Genomic DNA, 16,690 nt, shown 5'->3' on the forward strand with positions numbered 1-16,690 from the left:
CACAACAATATTTTACCTTACCATACTCTGCCTTGGGAGCCCTAGTGGCATGGTGGACTAAGCACTGGGCTGGTTGGGGGTTGCAAGGTTGGTGGTTCAAACCCACCAGCCACTCCACAGGAGAAAGATGAAGCTGTATGTGCCCATAAAAAGATTGACAGACTGAGAAATCCTCACAGGGCCACTGCGAATCAGAGTTGACTCAGTGACAGTGGATTTGGGTTTTTTTGGGTTTGGATCCATTGCCTTGGAGGCAATTCCAACTGATAGCCACCCTCTGGGACATTATAGAACTGCCCCGTAGGGTGTGTTAGATTGCAACCCTTATGGAAGGAGTCCTGGTGGTCAAAACACTCAGCTACATCAGGAGAAGGATGTGACAGTCTGCTTCTGTGAAGATTTATCAGTTGTGGGCACCCTACTCCACAGTTCTACTCCATCCTACAGGCCTGGTGTGGCACTGTAGGATAAAGCACTCAACTGCAACATTGGTTTGAACCACAAGGTCAGCAGTTCAAATTCACCATCTGCTCCTCAAAAACCCTACACAGAGTTGCTATGAGTTGGAACCGACTCGACAGCACCTAACAATGATGATTCCATCCCATAGTGTTACTATGATTTGAAATTGATTCAATAGCAATGGGTTTGCGTGGGTTGTGTTTCAGAAATTTTTTCTTTCTTTTTTTTTTTTTTAACTCTTTTATTGTGATTTGGGTGAAAGTTTCCATAGCAAATTGGTTTTCCATCCCACAATTCATATACATTTTGTTTCATAACATTCACAGCAATTCCCACAAATAGAACACTCTTTTCCCTTACTCTCTCTGTTTACCATTTCTCTCCATCCTTATTTCCCTATCCTGCCTTTTGAGCTTTATCCTTTGGTCTCTTACAGTTGGTTATTCTAAGAAGTGTGTACCTCCCTGGTATTACTGTTCACCTTATACACCCCCCAGTGGCTCAATGTTTCACCCAATCTCCTGAAACTGTCAGGAAGAAGGACTGTGGCAGGACTTTGGAGATCAGTGTTATTGGTAGGATTCTGAAGAGCAACAAGGGTTCAAAGCAGCATGGTTGACCGCCATCTTTGAGTGATGCACAGCTGTTTGCTTTCTACTGGGATCAAAACATCATAGGCAACAGATCTGGCTGCTATGCAAAGGCAATAACCAAACCATTCTGATCCCATCTGAAGCCCTGCCTCATCACAGTTTTCCTTCTGCTTCTTCCTGGTTCTGCTGCATGCTGGTGCGAATGTACAAGGGTGAGTCAAAAAGTATCCGCATTCTGATTATATTAAAACGCCCATCCACATCCATGGCTGGTGACAACATTAAGCATGCATTTGAAAGGATTCTGTCAAATAGATGAATGACAGTGGATTGTGTGGCCAAACATTTGCAAATCAGCAATGGCTCTGTCTATGAAATAATCCAAGACACACTTGGGTTTTGAAAAGTTTGTGTGAGATAGGTACCAAAAAAACACACATGGAAGAGCATAAACAGAAACATTTGGACATCTGCAAACAAAATTTGGACTGATACTTGAAGAAAGGTAAAAGTTTCTTTTTAAAAAATTGTTACTGGTGATGAGACATGAATTCATCACTACGAGTCTGAGAGTAAATGGCAGAGTTATGGTATGGAAACATCCTCAATTGTTGACCAAGAGAAAGCTCAAAAGTCAATCATTAGCTGGAAATTTGATGATTATAGTTTTTGGGGATTCTCAAGGGTCCAGAACACTATCAGTAAAATGGTTCAACAATCAACAGTGCTCATTACAGTGAGATGCTCACTGTAAGAGTTGAAGTCTAAACTTCAGATTAAACACAGAGCACTGCAATCCAAGGGCCTTGTGATCCTGCATGACAATGCACATCTACACACTTCTGCCTACACTGTTGACACTTTTCAAAAACTTTGTTTTGATATGTTAAAGTATCCCCCCTATAGTCCTGATCTTGTTCCATCCGAGTTTCACCTTCTTGGTCCTCCTGAAAGAACAAAAATTCACCTCTGATGAAGTGAAGACAGCGGTGCATTCATGGCTTACAGCTCAGCCTAAAATTTTTTTAAATAAGGGAATACAAAAGTTTATTGACAGGTGGGTAAAGTGTATTGAAAAGCAAAGTGATTGTGTAAAAAAAAAAACCAAACGATGTATTCGTGCTTTCTAAAAGTTAATTAAAATAAATTCTCCAGCCAAAGTGCAGATAGATAACTTTTAACTCTCCCTCATATTTTGTGCTGTGTTATGACAAATCTTCTGTTAGAGGCTTCATCAAAGTAAGATGTTTCTATAATTGGTGATTCAGGAACAAGAGTACTAGACCAGGGTGATCATTCTTTAAAGTGGCCCTGGGCCAACATGTTTTTCTTCCTATGAGATATCTGTATGTCTCAGATTGAATCATGTGTCTTGATTCCATCATACATCATACTTCAGGCCTGACTCAGGGGAATGACTCTTACCTTGTGACCACTGGACTCAGTTCTATAGAGCATTCAGGAGAAAGACTGATACCCCGTGCAACAAACATACACATTGTGTGTGTGTGTTTTTTTTCTTGTGGATAAATAAACAAAATGTGATCTATATACACATTGGAATGCTACTCAGTCATCAAGAGACATGAAGTCCTAATAAATGCATGTGGCTTCAAGAGCAAAGATACCACTTTGAGGATTAAGGTGTGCCTGACCCAAGTCATTACATTTTTCAGTAGCTTCATATGAGTTTGAAAGTTGGACAATGAATAAAGAAGACCATAGAAGAATTGATGCATCTGAGTTGTGGTGTTGGAGAAGAATATTGAACGTACCATGGACTGCCAGAAGAACAAACAGGTCTGTGTTGGAAGAAGTATATACAGAGTGCTCCTTAGAAGCTAGGATGGTGAGACTTTGTCTCTTATACTTGGGACATGTTATCAGGAGGGACAAGTCCCTGGAGAAGGACAGACATCATGCTTGGTAAAGTGAAGGGTCAGCAAAAAAGAAGATACCCAATGACATAGATTGGTACAGTGGCAGCAGCAATGGGCATGAACAGCAACAGTAGTGAGGATAGCACAGGACAGAGTCAGCGCTTTATTCTGTTGTACATAGGGTTGCTATGAGTTGGAACCATCTCGACAGCACCTCACAACAACAACAAAAGTGTGTGTGAGTATATGGAGGAATCTTAAAAACATCACACTGAGCAGAGTAAGTCATTAAATGAGAAGAACAGCTATGGTGCAATGTACTGAAGTCACATTCGCTCAAACACAGTGTTCATGTGTTGTCATTGAATCATGAAGTCCTTTTGTATAACAGAACAAAACATTGCCCTGTCTTCTACCACCTTCTAAGGTGTCCTGGTGGTGTAGTTTGCTAACTGTAAGATCAGTGACTGAAACCCATTGGCTGCTCCTCCAAGAAAGAAAGATGTGGCAAGTCTGCTTCTGTAAAGATGTACAGCCAGGAAACGCTGTGGGGCATTTCTACGGTGTCCTATAGGGTTGCTATGAGTCCAAATCAAACTCAATAGCAGTGGCGCCACTTTCATGATCATTGTTGTGTTTGAGTCCACTGGTGTGGTCATTGTATCAATCCATGTCATTGAGGGTGTCCCTCCCTGTCATTGACCCTACTTTACCAAGCATGATGTCCCTTTTTAGGACAACCAAAATCTGATGATCCCCATTTCTGAGGGCCTTTCTGGTTGTATATCTTCTGAGACTGATTTGTTCATTCCTCTGGCAGACCATGGTGTAGTCAGTATATTCTTCAACAACGCCACAGTTTGAATGCATCTGTTCTTCTGACTTCTCTTCTTATTATTATCCAGTTTTCACACACATTTAAGGCATTTGAAAAGACCACGGCTTGATCCAGGTCTCCTTTAGTCATCAAAATGACATCCTAGTTGGTGTTTTTTTTTTTTTATGAGGTCTTTTGCAGTAGAGTTCCTAGGTGCTTTGCATCATTTGATTCTTTGGCTACTGCTTCCATGGGCATTGTTTGCTGATCAACACCGAAGCTCAAATTATAGTTACACTTGATAATCCCACTGAATTTAAATATCCGTTAGAGTCTTTAAAAGTTAGCCATTGCTGTGGAGTTGATTCTGACTCATGAGGACCCCGTAAGACACAGTAGAACTGCTCCAGAGGGTCTCCACACTCGTAAGGATTTACAGAAACAGACTGCCACATCTTTCTTCTTGGAGTGGCTGGTCAGTTTTGAATCACCAACCCTTTGATTATCAGGCCAGTGCTTAACCACTGCACCACAGAACCGAGGTGGCGGCAGTGGAAATTGTGTGCTGTGGAGTTGCTTCTGACTCCTAGCAACCCTCTGTAGGGTTCCTGAGGTTGTAAATGTTTCTCCCATGAAGCGGTTGGTAGATTCGAACTGCTGAGCCACTCGTAACCCATGACGCTACCAGGGCTCCTTCCACAGAATCTTTGTTGTTATTGTTGTTAAGCGCCATCAAGTCAGTTTAGACTCTTAGCCACCCTGTATAGAGTTTCCTAGGCTGGTGGGTTAGAACTGACCTTAGTGGTTTGTGTGTCAAGTTGACTAGGCCAAAAGTCCCAGAGTTTTAGCAGCTGAGATGTGTTTATTCCCATGATGAAGAAACCTAATACAGGCATAGTTAACTCTATGACGAGTCGCTATGCGCAGCCAATCAATTAAAGGGATACTTTCTTGGGGGTGTGGCCTGTTCCCAATATAATGGGCACACGGAAAAGGTTTTCTCTTCTGCCGGGGACCTGGGACTCTGCAATTGTAAGCCATTTCCTTGATACTATACTTCTCTTTATATATACCATATATATATGTTTCACTGCTTTTGCTTCTCTAGAAAACAGCCTAAGACATTTGGGGTTCATAGTCCAGTGCTTATCTTACAGCACCACACCAGGACTCCCCATAGAATCATTGTTGTTGTTGTTAAGTGCCGTCGAGTCGGTTCCGACCCATAGCGACCCTGTACAGGGTTTCCGAGGGTGTAAATCTTTACAGGAGTAGAAAGCCTCAGCTGGTAGTTTCGAACCGCTAACCTTAAGGTTCGCAGCCTGATTCATAACCACTACGCTACCAGAGCTCCTTAAGGGACTTTAAAATGCAAACACATCCAAAAATCCCTGTTATCATTGCATTGATGCCAAGTCATGGTGTGAGGGTACGTGAGGCTTAGAGCAGAACTACTCCATAGGGTTTTATTCTAATCTTTATACATGCAGCTCACCAGGTCTTTCTTCTCAGGTGCTGAAACACCAACCTTTGTAGTTGTGTGCAAGCCATTTACACCACCCACAGTCCTTGTTGTGTGATGTTAGGTGTCATCAAGTCAGTTCCAACTCATAGCGACCCTGTATAGGGTTTCTGAGGAATGATTGGTGAATTTGAACTGTTGATCATTGCAATTCAAACTGACCTTGCAGTCCAGTGCTTATCCTACAACATCACACCAGGACTCCCCAGAATCCTTAACAAAGCTTTTTTTTTAAAAAAGAAAAGAAATGATAACCAAAATACCCACTGCCCCCATTGAGTGGATTAACAGCTTTTAGGACAGAGTAGAATGGTAGCACAGGGTTTCTGAGGCTGTGGTTGGTGGTGGTTATGTGCCGTCGAGTCGGTTTCGACTCATAGCGACCCTGTACAGGGTTTCCGAGGCTGTAAATCTTTACAGGAGAAGAAAGCCTCATCTTTCTCTCACGAAGTAGCTGGTAGTTTTGAACTGCTGACCTTGCGGTTCACAGCCCGATTCGTAACCACTATGCTAGCAGAGCTGTAAAACTTTACAAAAGCAGACCATCTCATTGTTCTTCCAGTGGAGTGGTTAGTGGGTTTGAACTGCCCCCCTTCCGGTTTAAAGTCTAAAACTTAACCCAATGTACTTGGGTTGGGACAGGCTTGCAGGGTATACCCTCTGGTTGGTTGATGATGCATAGAGGGGATTGTAACCATGGCAATGAAACGATATACGATAGGATGAACGTAAAACTAAAGTTCTCCCATGTAAACTATCACATAATTCACAATAAAACATTAAAAAAAAAAAAAAAGTTAACCCACGGTGCCACCACAACTTCTGTTGTTTAAATGCCGTCAAATTGATTCCGACTCATAGCGACCCTGTATAGGGTTTCTAAGGTGCAGCTGGTGAGCTTGAACTGTCGACTTTATGGCTCAAACCAACCTTGTGGTCCAATGCTTTATCTTACAGTGCTACACCAGGACTTCTGTAGGGGAGTTTAATGAGCATAAGAGAGAGGACACCTTCATATGAAGTGTCACCATCAGATCTTCACCATCAGATCTATTGCCTTACCTAACTTCTCCATTCTCTCATTACCTTCATGTACCCTAGAGAGAGCATAGATGAAGGAGTACTGGGCATGCAATGGTTAATCTCTGGGCTGCTAACCAAAAGGTCAGTGGTTCAAACTCACTAGCCACTCTATAAAGATTAACAACCTTGAAAGTCCTATGGAGCAAGTGTACTCGGTCCTACAGGGTTGCTATAGGACAATGGATACAGGCATAGATGCTCTGAGTCAAAAGAGTAATAAATTAAGTTTGGGCACTTACAATTAGCTTGCCAAAATGGAACCTATGGACACTTTCAACCCTCCCCCAACTCCGCCCCCATTAAAATGCTTGATACAGCCCAATATAAATTAAAACAGGGCCTTCAAGGACTGATCTCACTATACAAGGCATATTTAGAGAATGAATAATTATCTTCATTGCTTCGCTGTTTAATAGGGCAATTAAGCCAATTAGGCCTATTCTTAAACTGGGAAAGAACAAATTATACCTTAAGGTGGATTTTCACAACCTTAATGGACATAGTCCTACTCATTAATGCTACAAAACCAAATAGTATCAAAACTACATATCTCCATAGAAACCCTGTGCAGGGTTGCTATGAGTCGGAACCGACTCCACGACACATAACCACCACCACCATACCATTAGCAATTTGGCCCTGATCAGCAATCAGCCCCATCTGCACATTTTTTACAGCTATTTGGACCATTAGGTCTCTGAGTGCTACGAAAGATTGGTGTTGAATTACTAACTGAAAGATTGATGTTTGAAACCCACGCAGTGACACTTTGCAGGAGACACCTGGTGTTCAGCTTTAATAATGATCACAGTCAAGCAAACCTGATGGAACACAGTTCTTCTCTGTAATAAATGGTGCTACCATGACTGAACCCACTCCAGGTCAATGGGTTTGGTTTGGGTTTTGGCCTGACCTCTGTTCTGACAATGACCACTCATGGTTTCAGTAAAACTTTCAGACTAAGACAGACTAGGAAGAAGGAAGAGACGGTTCAGTCCCCTTCTGATTGTTGTTGTTAAGTACCATGGAGTTGATTCCAATTCATAGTGACCCTGTACAGGGTTTCCCAGGCTGCAAATCTTTACAGGAGCAGAAAGCTTTGTCTTTGCCTTACAGAACAGCTGCTGGTTTTGAACTGCTGACCTTGCTATTCGCAGCCTGATTCATAACCATTACACTACCAGAGCACTTCTAATTAGCCACTGAAAATCTTGTGAAGAGCAGTCGGGCCTTGTTTGATACAGCGTAGAAGATGACTCCCTCAGATTGAGCAGGGACCAGTCCCTGTGTCCTGGTTGGCAAAGTAGAGGGTCAATGAAAAATAGGAAGCCCCCCAAGGACATGCACTGATACAGCAGCTGCAACAAGGGTCTCAAATATGGCAACAATTGTGAGGATGATGCAAGACCAGATGTGTTTCATTCTGGTGGGGTCACTTTGAGTCCTAACCGACTCCATGGTACCTGGTGACAACAACAATTCTGACCAATGACGGCAACAATGATTCTTTTTTCAGGACTTCCTGTCCCCTTTTGGGGAAAGAACTCTGGGAATCTCTTGTGTCACAGATACCCGAAGATATTAATCAAAATCACATGTTGTCATTGTGAGATACCATTGAGTCAGTTCAGGCTCAGAGCGACCCCATGCACAACAGGACAAAACACTGTCTGGTCCTGCACCATCCTCACCTTCATTGCTGTGCTTGAGCCCATCGTTACATCCACTGTATCATTTCATCTCCTGGAGGGTCTTCCTCTTTTTTCACTGACCCTCTACTTGACCAAGCATGATGGCTTTCTTTAGGACTGATCCCTCTTAATAACATGTCATATGTATGAGAGATGACATCATCCACGTTTCTAAGGAACATTCTGACTGTACTTCTTCCAAGACAGATTTGTTTCTTCTTATGGCAGTCCATGGGAGTCCTGGTGTGGCACTGTGTGCTAATACATCAGACTGTAAAGTCATTTGAACCACAAGGTTGGTGGTTCAAGCTCACCAGCAGCTCCTTGGAAACCCTGTACAGAGTCACTATGGGTCGGAATCCATTCGACGGCACTTAACAACAACAACAACATGGCAGTCCATGGTACTTTCAATATTCTCCTCCAACACCATAACTCAAATGCTTCAATTCTTCCATGGTCTTCCTTATTCATTATCCAACTTTCACATGTATACGAGTTGATTTGGGTCAAGCGTACCTTAGTCCTCAAAGTCATAAACACATGCTAAGTACAAAACACAAACGCTCACCAAGATACTTCTATTCTCTTTGGAACTCTCTCCACTTCACTGGTAGGGACCAAAGTATTGATTTCACTTCTCCGAGGACTGAAGGCTACACTCTTAAGCAAGACACTCAGCAAAACTTTCCCCTCCCTTACCAGACTCTGTGGGTCTCATAGAGTCCCATAATGGCCTACTTAAGCAAGTTCAGACTCAGTGAAATGAAATACGGCACACTTCATTCATCAGTCAAGCATCAGGGGTGAATCATACAGTGAGGGCTGAAACTCAGTGGGACTGTCTTGCTGCTATTTCATGTCTTCCAAGGTCTTTGCCTTTGATGAGATTCAGCCCTACCACTTCTCCACTACTTGTTTTTGGGGCAGATATTTAAGTTTTCCCCCTCTAACAGGTTTCCTTCGTATAGATGCTGGCTTTCATGGATTTTTTACTGTCGTAAAGAGTCTAAATCCAGTATTCTTTTAAGTGAAACTATACACAGCAAAGCCCTCACCAACTCAACAATTTTTACATGTGCGATTCAGCGGCTTTGATTCTATTCTTCATGTTGTGCAACTATTTTGGCTATCTAAATCATTCTACTGACGTTAACATAAGCTCTTCCCTGGGTGGTGCAAACAAATGGTTAAATGCTTGACTCTTAGCTGAAACATTGACGGTTTGAACCCACTCAGACGTGCCTTGGAAGACGGGCCTGGCAATCTATGTTGGAAAAATCACAGACTTAAAAAAATCTTGGGGATCCCTGAGGCAGTTACCTCTTTAAACCTTGAACCAAAGCCATTCCATGAAGTCATCTTTTAGCTGAATAACAGATTGGCTCATAAAGTAAAAAACATCACTCATGAATCCTGTAACCCATTAATCCACTGCTGTGGACTTAATTCTGACTCATAGTTGTGGTGTTATAGGATAAACCCTAGACTGCTAACCACACGGTCGGTGGTTCAAATCCACCAGCTGCTCCTCAGAAACCCTATACAGGGTTGCTATGAGTTGGAACCAACTCAACAGCACGTAGCACCCCTACAGGACACACTAGAAGTGCTTCATAGCGTTTCTGAGGTTGTCAGTCTTTGCAGAAGCAGACTACATCATTCTCCCTTCAGAGCAGCTGGTGGGTTCAAGCTGCTGGCCAACACTTAATGAGTTTTATACTTTAAAAAAAAAAAAAAAAATCTGTATGAGACCAAAGGGTCAACACCTACTCAAAAGCTAAGAAGATGCGGAGGCAGGGAAACCAGATTACTGGAAATGCAACAAGCAGAACAGAAAAAAATGAGGAAGTTGGCATGCTGCAAAATGTAACTGATGCCAGGGAGAAAATTAGATAGAACTTATTCAAGGAGAAGCTAATTTGCTTGGTACACTTTCACTAAAAACACAATAAAATGACATTTTGAGGAAAAACAAATCAACAGTTCTTCTTTGTACACACTGGGTTGCCAGGGGTAAGAATTGACTTAACAAATGAAAACAATAACACAAACTCAGTGCCCTAAAATAAAGCCCATCCCCTTCTCCCCTCCCTCCCACCTCTGGTAAACACCAATCATCTTGGTTTCTATACATTCGCTTGGAGTCCTGGCATGGCGCTGTAGGATAAGCACTGCACTGCTAACCCCAAAAGCCCTATATACAGGGTCGTTCTGAGACGGAACCAACTCAACGGCACTTAACAGCAACAAGGAACCCTGGTGGCATGGTAGCTAAACACACAACTGCTAACCAAAAGGTCAGTGGATTGAACCCACCTGCTGTTCTGAAGGAGAAAGATGTGACAGTCTGCTTTTGTAAAGATAGGTCTTGCTATTAAGTGCCATCAAAAAGGTTTCAACTCGTAGCATCCCTGTACAAGGTTTCTAAAGAGTGACTGATGGGTTTGAACCACTGACCTTACAGTTATCAGTCCAGTGCTTCTCCTACACATGACAGAACTCCTTGTAAAGGTGATAACTTGGGAACCCTATGGAGCAGATCTACCTTGTCCTATGAGATGGCCATGAGTTGGAATTTCATATAAGCAAGATCATCCAACATTTGTCCTTTTGTAACTGACCTGTTTTCACTCAGCATAATGCTTCCTAGGTTTAATCATGTTGTGGCTAAATCTATTCTTGACATTTAACTGCCGACAACTTTTGAGCCTCAACTCTCCTCTGTGCCCTTCTGCTCCACATCTAGGCAAACAAATAAGAAATCCAGTAGGCTCTGGGAACATGTTTGTGGGAAAAGACGGCATACTCATTTTGAGCTCTCCAGGAGGTTCTTGGATGCACAGAGCTGATGCTTGAGAGAGTGACCTGGACAAGAGAGAGAGAGAGAGAGAGAGAGAGAGAGAGACTTAAGATCCAGCACGTCACTGAAGAGCCTGTGAAACTGACAAGGTGTATGAACTCACTCAGGGAGAACTTGCGGAGTGAGGAGAACAAGGGATGGGATGAGGCCCTGGGAACACCCTTGTTTTTAAGAGATGGGCAGAGAAAAGAAGGCCTATTCATGAAGAAGAGACAGGGAAGTAGGAGGGAAACCAGAAAAGCATGGTGTCTGGGGAGCTGGAAGAGAAATATATTTCAAGAAAGAGGGAGTGGCCAGTCATGTTGAATGCAGCTGAGAAGTTGAGTAAGATGAAGACAGAGATGACCGTTGGATTGAGTAATGAGGATGTCTCTGGAGACCCAAACAAGACCGTGGTCATGGGGTGCAAGCAATGGAAATCCAATGGGAGTGGACTGGAGGGAGAAAGGAGGGGAAGGGGTGGAGGCAGTAAGTAGATCTCCAGGCAATTTTGGTAGCTTCCAAAATACCCGATATTCCTGTCCATCTTTTGTTGCTTTGTTCTGCGTTCCTGAAAGGAAACAGTGTGCAAATGTTGGCCTCTTCCCAGCCCAGTGTTTCAGGTGCGAAAACTGAAGGGTGGTATCAGCCATTGTCGTCTTCTTTTTTTTCTTTAAATATTTTATTGTGTTTTTGGTGAAAGCGTACACAGCAAATTAGGTTCTCACATATCAATTTCTATACATTTTGTCCAATGACACTGCATTTTCTACAACGTATCAACATTCTCATTAATTCCATTCTGGTTGTTCCATAACCATTAATCTAGCTTCCCTGCCACTCCCTCCCTTCTCCACCCCTCACCTTCTCATCTCTGCTTTAAGGTAAATGCTGACTGGTCTCATGTAGATGTTGGGGTTGTTGTTGTTGTTTTAAGTAGCACATTACTCATGGGTGATATTATTTTATGAGCCAATGTTATTTAGTTTAAAGGTGAGCTCCAGGAGTGGGTACGATTCAATTTTTTTTTCCTTAAAAAAATACATCTATATTTTTTAATTGTGAATTGAGTGAAGGTTTACAGAAAAGATCATGAGTTTTACATTCAACAAATCATATGCTTCAATTCATCTCAATGAATGGCTGAAATCCCCTCCATGCAAAAACAATTGCCCCACTTCCTCTCTGTGATTACCCATGTACCTTGGATCCTCTTTCAAATTCTTATATATTTGCGGGATACAGACACACATATATTTATATATACCACATTTCCTTCTACACCCATTCAGCCTGTGTCTCTGTCACTGTATCTACACTATTGTTCTAAGGTTATCTAAATCACTATTTACCTCTCTCCCCTTTAACCCTTACATACCTATCTGTGTCTTCACCTATCTTCATCATTCTTCTGCCACCTTTCCTCCTCTTATATATTGCCCTCCTGAGTTAACACGTGTTTACCCTCTAGTCAGTGAATTACTCTCTCTTCCCTCCCATCCCTGGTAACAATCAAAGAATGTTTCTTTTAGTATGAAAACCTTTTACTGAGTTTTTACAATTGTGGTCTCATACAATATTTGTCCTTTGTGATTGACTAATTTCACTCAGTATAATGTCCTCCAGGTCTGTTCATGTTATGAGGTGCTTTGCCAATTCGTCATTATTTTTCAATGTTGCATAGTATTCCATTGTGTGTGTGTGTACCAGTTTGTTTATTCTTCCACTGCTGGGCATTTAGGCTGTCTCTATCTCTTTGCTGTTGTGAATAGCACTGTGATAAACATTGGTGTGCATGTGCCTACTCATGTCCTGGCTCATATTTCTTATGGATTTATACCAAGTAGAAGGATTGCTGGGTCATACGGTATTTCTATTTCCAACTTTCTGAGGAAGCACCACACCATTTTCCACGTGGTTGAACCATTTTACAGTCCCACCACCAATGTAGGTGGGTACCAGTCCCTCCACACCCTCACCAGTATTTATTTCTTTTTATTTATTTATTTTAACGTTGCTACTCATGCTGGTATGAGGTGATAGCTCACTGTTGTTTTGGCTTACATCTTTTCTGGTAGGATGATTTGAGCTCAACTGCTGACCTAAAGATTGGCAGTTCAAACCCACCCTGTGGCACCAGGAAAGGAAGATCTGGTACCCTACTTCTGAAAAGATCACAGCCAAGAAAACTACAGGGCAGGAGGCAATGCGTGTCATGTTGGGGTTTTGTGTGCTTCTTGAAACAGAGAAGGTGAGGGCCCTTCAGGGTAATCAAGAGTTGATTATACATTTCAAAAAAATTGATTAGAATCTGATTTTCACACAACCCAGCTTGAGAGTCTACTTCTGTCTCTCCATGGGCACCAAGTTTGGAAGTCTTCTTTCTCTCCTTCTGTTCTTGGACTTCCCTCCCTCTCACCTTAATCTCCAGTCCTCTGCTGCTTGTACAGCCTCCATGTTCTCCTGCCCCTCCCCTGGCCTCTGTGGGATCAAGTTCTGGGCCTCCCTGTTCCCCACCCTCTCAGAGCCTTCGTCACTGGAGTCTGGATTAGAACACAGGTCTTCTATCACCTTGAGTCATCATCAATCCAGAGGTCCTGCCTGGTTTTGGGAAGAGGGAAGAGGAAAGGGTGCGGGGTCTTCCCTTCTGAGTCATTTAAGGACCCTTAGTCCCTCCCTTTCTTCTCCTTCTTCCCCTTCTAAGGAGCTGTAAAGTTCAATTACGTACTGTCAATCATCTGAGAAGAGCTTCTACAGGATTAGAGGAGACCCGCCCCACCCTTGTCCCCTTCCCTCAACCAGGAAATTGGATAGGCTGTGTGTGACAAAGAGAGTTAAAAGCTTGGCCAGAGTCCAGTTTGGGGCAGACAGATAGACAGAAGGAAGAACACAGGTGGAGGAGCATGACAGGTAGCTGAGGAGCCAGGTGGACAGTGGGGGAGTTGACAGACCAGGTAGCCAGCAGATGAAAGAACAAACAGGTAGGTGTAGAGAGAGATAGCAGACAGGCTGACCAACGTACGCGCAGACAACAGGATACACAGAAACAGTGACATCCATATAGAGGATCCGGCAGACAAAGAGACAAGGTGAGAGGGGACAAACAGTCACCAAGAAGGGAATGGTACATGGGGGGGGGTGGGGGGGGAGGGTGGTAATGTACTTCCCTGCACGGGAAGATGAGCCAGAAATGGGAAAGATAGGCAAAGAAGGGGAGGTGGATTGATCGAGAAAATGTTATCTTCTGAGGACCTCCATCTTTTCTCCAGATCTTGGTGGTGGCCCCGCCATGGGGCCCAACATTCTTTTGCTTCTATGTCTGATTGGTGAGTTACCTTAGGGGACTGGAATTTGGTCTCACAAGAGGACCCCTATCTCCCCATCTCAGCTCTGGACCCCAGCCTGGTATTGAGGAGGGGAGGGGGGTTCGCTCTGCTTCCAACCCTAGGAGAGATGCTTATTTCTGGCTTCTTATCTTTTTAATCTCCCCTCCATTTGTCACTCTGCATCTGTCCTTTCTCTGAATAACTGTGGCTCTGAGTCTATTTCCCTCCTATCTTTAAGGATCTCTTTCTGTTACTTTCTGTACTTCTCTTGGTGTTTTGCTGTGTGTGCCTGCACTGCAAACCACAATGTTGGCTGTTCAAACCCACCAGCTGCTCCTTGGAAACTCTATACAGGATTGCTGAGTCAGAGCCGATTTAATGGCACTTAACAACATAAGGAGCTCTGGTAGCGTAGTGGTTACGAATCGGGCTGCGAACCTTAAGGTCAGCGGTTCGAAACTACCAGCCGCTCCGTGGGAGAAAGATAAGGCTTTCTACTCCCGTAAGGATTTACACCCTCGGAAACCCTGTACAGGGTCGCTATGGGTCGGAACCGACTCGATGGCACTTAACAACAACAACAACAACATGCATAGCTTGGTCTTTGTGCCTCCCTGCTTCTTGTCTATTTTGCCATTTTCTCTTCCTTGTTTCTCTTTCTCTTCTCCACGTTCCTGTCTTTCTGGTACCTGTTTCTCTATCTCTGTCTTTCACTTGTCTATTTTTCTCAGTCTCATCTTTTTCTTCGAGTTTATTTCTCTTTCTCTTGCCTGTTTGTCTTTCTGTTGCTCAAATCTTTCATCTCTGCCTTTCTCTCTGTCTTTCTGTGTCTGTCTCACCTCATATCTCTTTTCTTATCTTGAACCCATAATCCATGTCTCTGACCCCCATCTTTCTGGCCTGTCTCCAGGGCTCAGCCAGGAGGCCATACAGAAGATTTACAATGGCACCGAGTGCATCCCTAACTCACAGCCTTGGCAGGTGGGGTTGTTTGAAGGCACCAACCTTCGCTGTGGTGGTGTCCTCATTGACCGTAGGTGGGTTCTTACAGCTGCTCACTGCAGCGGCAGGTAAGCCTAATCTGAGTTCCTTCCTGGGGTGGGTGAAGGGAGACTCTTAGGAAAGGATTACTGGGTTTCAATTCTCAGGGAAGGGGGATGGCAAAGGATAAGCAGCTAGCCCTGAAACAAGATAGTATGAGGTTCAACAAGAAGTAGAACCTCCTTAGCAGTGGTCAACAGTGGAGTAAGGTGAAATGCAGGAAAGGAGAGAGGAGGGACTTGGGATCTTTCGATGCTTCCTGTACCATTCCCTCATACCTCTCTTCTTCCTTTAATGGTATCAGTCATCACCAGCTCCAACCATTCCCTGACCCAGTCTGGGTCCTGAGTCCATATCTGACTCAAACTCTTTGTATAACCTCAAAGATGAAGTCTGGTGCCTCTCTGGACTCCAGTGGTCCTATCTGTCAAAATGAAGGGTTTGGCCTTTCCTGGTCTGTGTTCTGGATTGTGTGTGTGTGTGTGTGTGTGTGTGTGTGTGTGTGTGTGAAAGGAGAGCTCAGATATAAGGAAACAGGGACTCAGGGATGGGACAAAGAGAGCCCATTCATTGCTTACCTGTTCATTTATTCAACAGTGTTCACAACACTCTCTCTGTGCCAGGCAGTCTTCTAGGTTCTGGGAATAAAGCAGACAACTAAGCAGATAGGTGTCCCTACCCTTGTGGAAATCATAGCAGAATCAGAGAGGCCACAGGGGCACTGCATGGAGCCCACACTAACGGAAAAGAAATTTGGTGGATGCCAAAATGGAAAGGCAGAGCTAGGGGTAAAGACAGAGCTGGAAGAGAGCTCTCGAGAAAGAAAGAAGGAGAAGACAGTGGCTGGCATGCAGGGAAGCAGACAGAGCCATGAGGGTCTGAGAGTGTGGGCAGAGGTGTGGGTGCCTGCACACTTGACACCTGATGAACCCTCATGATCCCCCAGAAATTATTGGGTGCGTCTGGGGGAGCACAGCCTCAGCCAGCTGGACTGGACAGAGCAGATCCGGACCAGCAGATTCTCCGTGACCCATCCCAGCTACCAGGGAGCTGTGCAGAACCATGATCATGACCTCCGACTTCTGCGGCTGGGTTTGCCTGTCCGCTTGACCCGGGGTGTTCAGATGCTGCCACTGCCCAGAACCTGTGCAACTGCTGGAACCAAGTGCCACATCTCAGGGTGGGGCACCACCAACCGGCCATGGAGTAAGGGGGCCCTGGGATTGGGATCAGGGCCAGGGTGGGTCAATATTTTAGATACAAGGTGAGAGGTCAGGAGTTGTGACATCTCAAAGGAAGAGTATGGGGGAAACTGCTGGGTGGTCATGGATTGGGGTCAGAGATCATGGTGGCTCAAGTGGGTCTACGGAGTCAAAGTGGTTAAGAGATTGGGTCATGAATGTTGTGAGGTCAGAGTAATATCAAGGCCCATC

At 44.0% G+C, this 16,690-nt stretch overlaps 1 protein-coding gene across 1 annotated transcript in view; it reads left to right on the plus strand.

Annotated features, from left to right (window-relative positions):
- The first annotated feature begins 14,179 nt into the window (after window positions 1–14,179).
- The window catches only part of KLK12 (kallikrein-related peptidase 12), a 5,482-nt gene continuing 2,971 nt past the window's right edge, over window positions 14,180–16,690 (plus strand). Inside the window, exons 1-3 of the mRNA XM_006868131.1 lie at window positions 14,180–14,216; window positions 15,127–15,286; window positions 16,204–16,463. Coding sequence (XP_006868193.1) covers window positions 14,180–14,216; window positions 15,127–15,286; window positions 16,204–16,463 — 457 coding nt within the window. The remainder of the gene's footprint in view (window positions 14,217–15,126; window positions 15,287–16,203; window positions 16,464–16,690) is intronic.

Source organism: Chrysochloris asiatica, unplaced genomic scaffold, assembly GCF_000296735.1.
Source record: "Chrysochloris asiatica unplaced genomic scaffold, ChrAsi1.0 scaffold00116, whole genome shotgun sequence".
NCBI lineage: Eukaryota > Metazoa > Chordata > Mammalia > Afrosoricida > Chrysochloridae > Chrysochloris > Chrysochloris asiatica.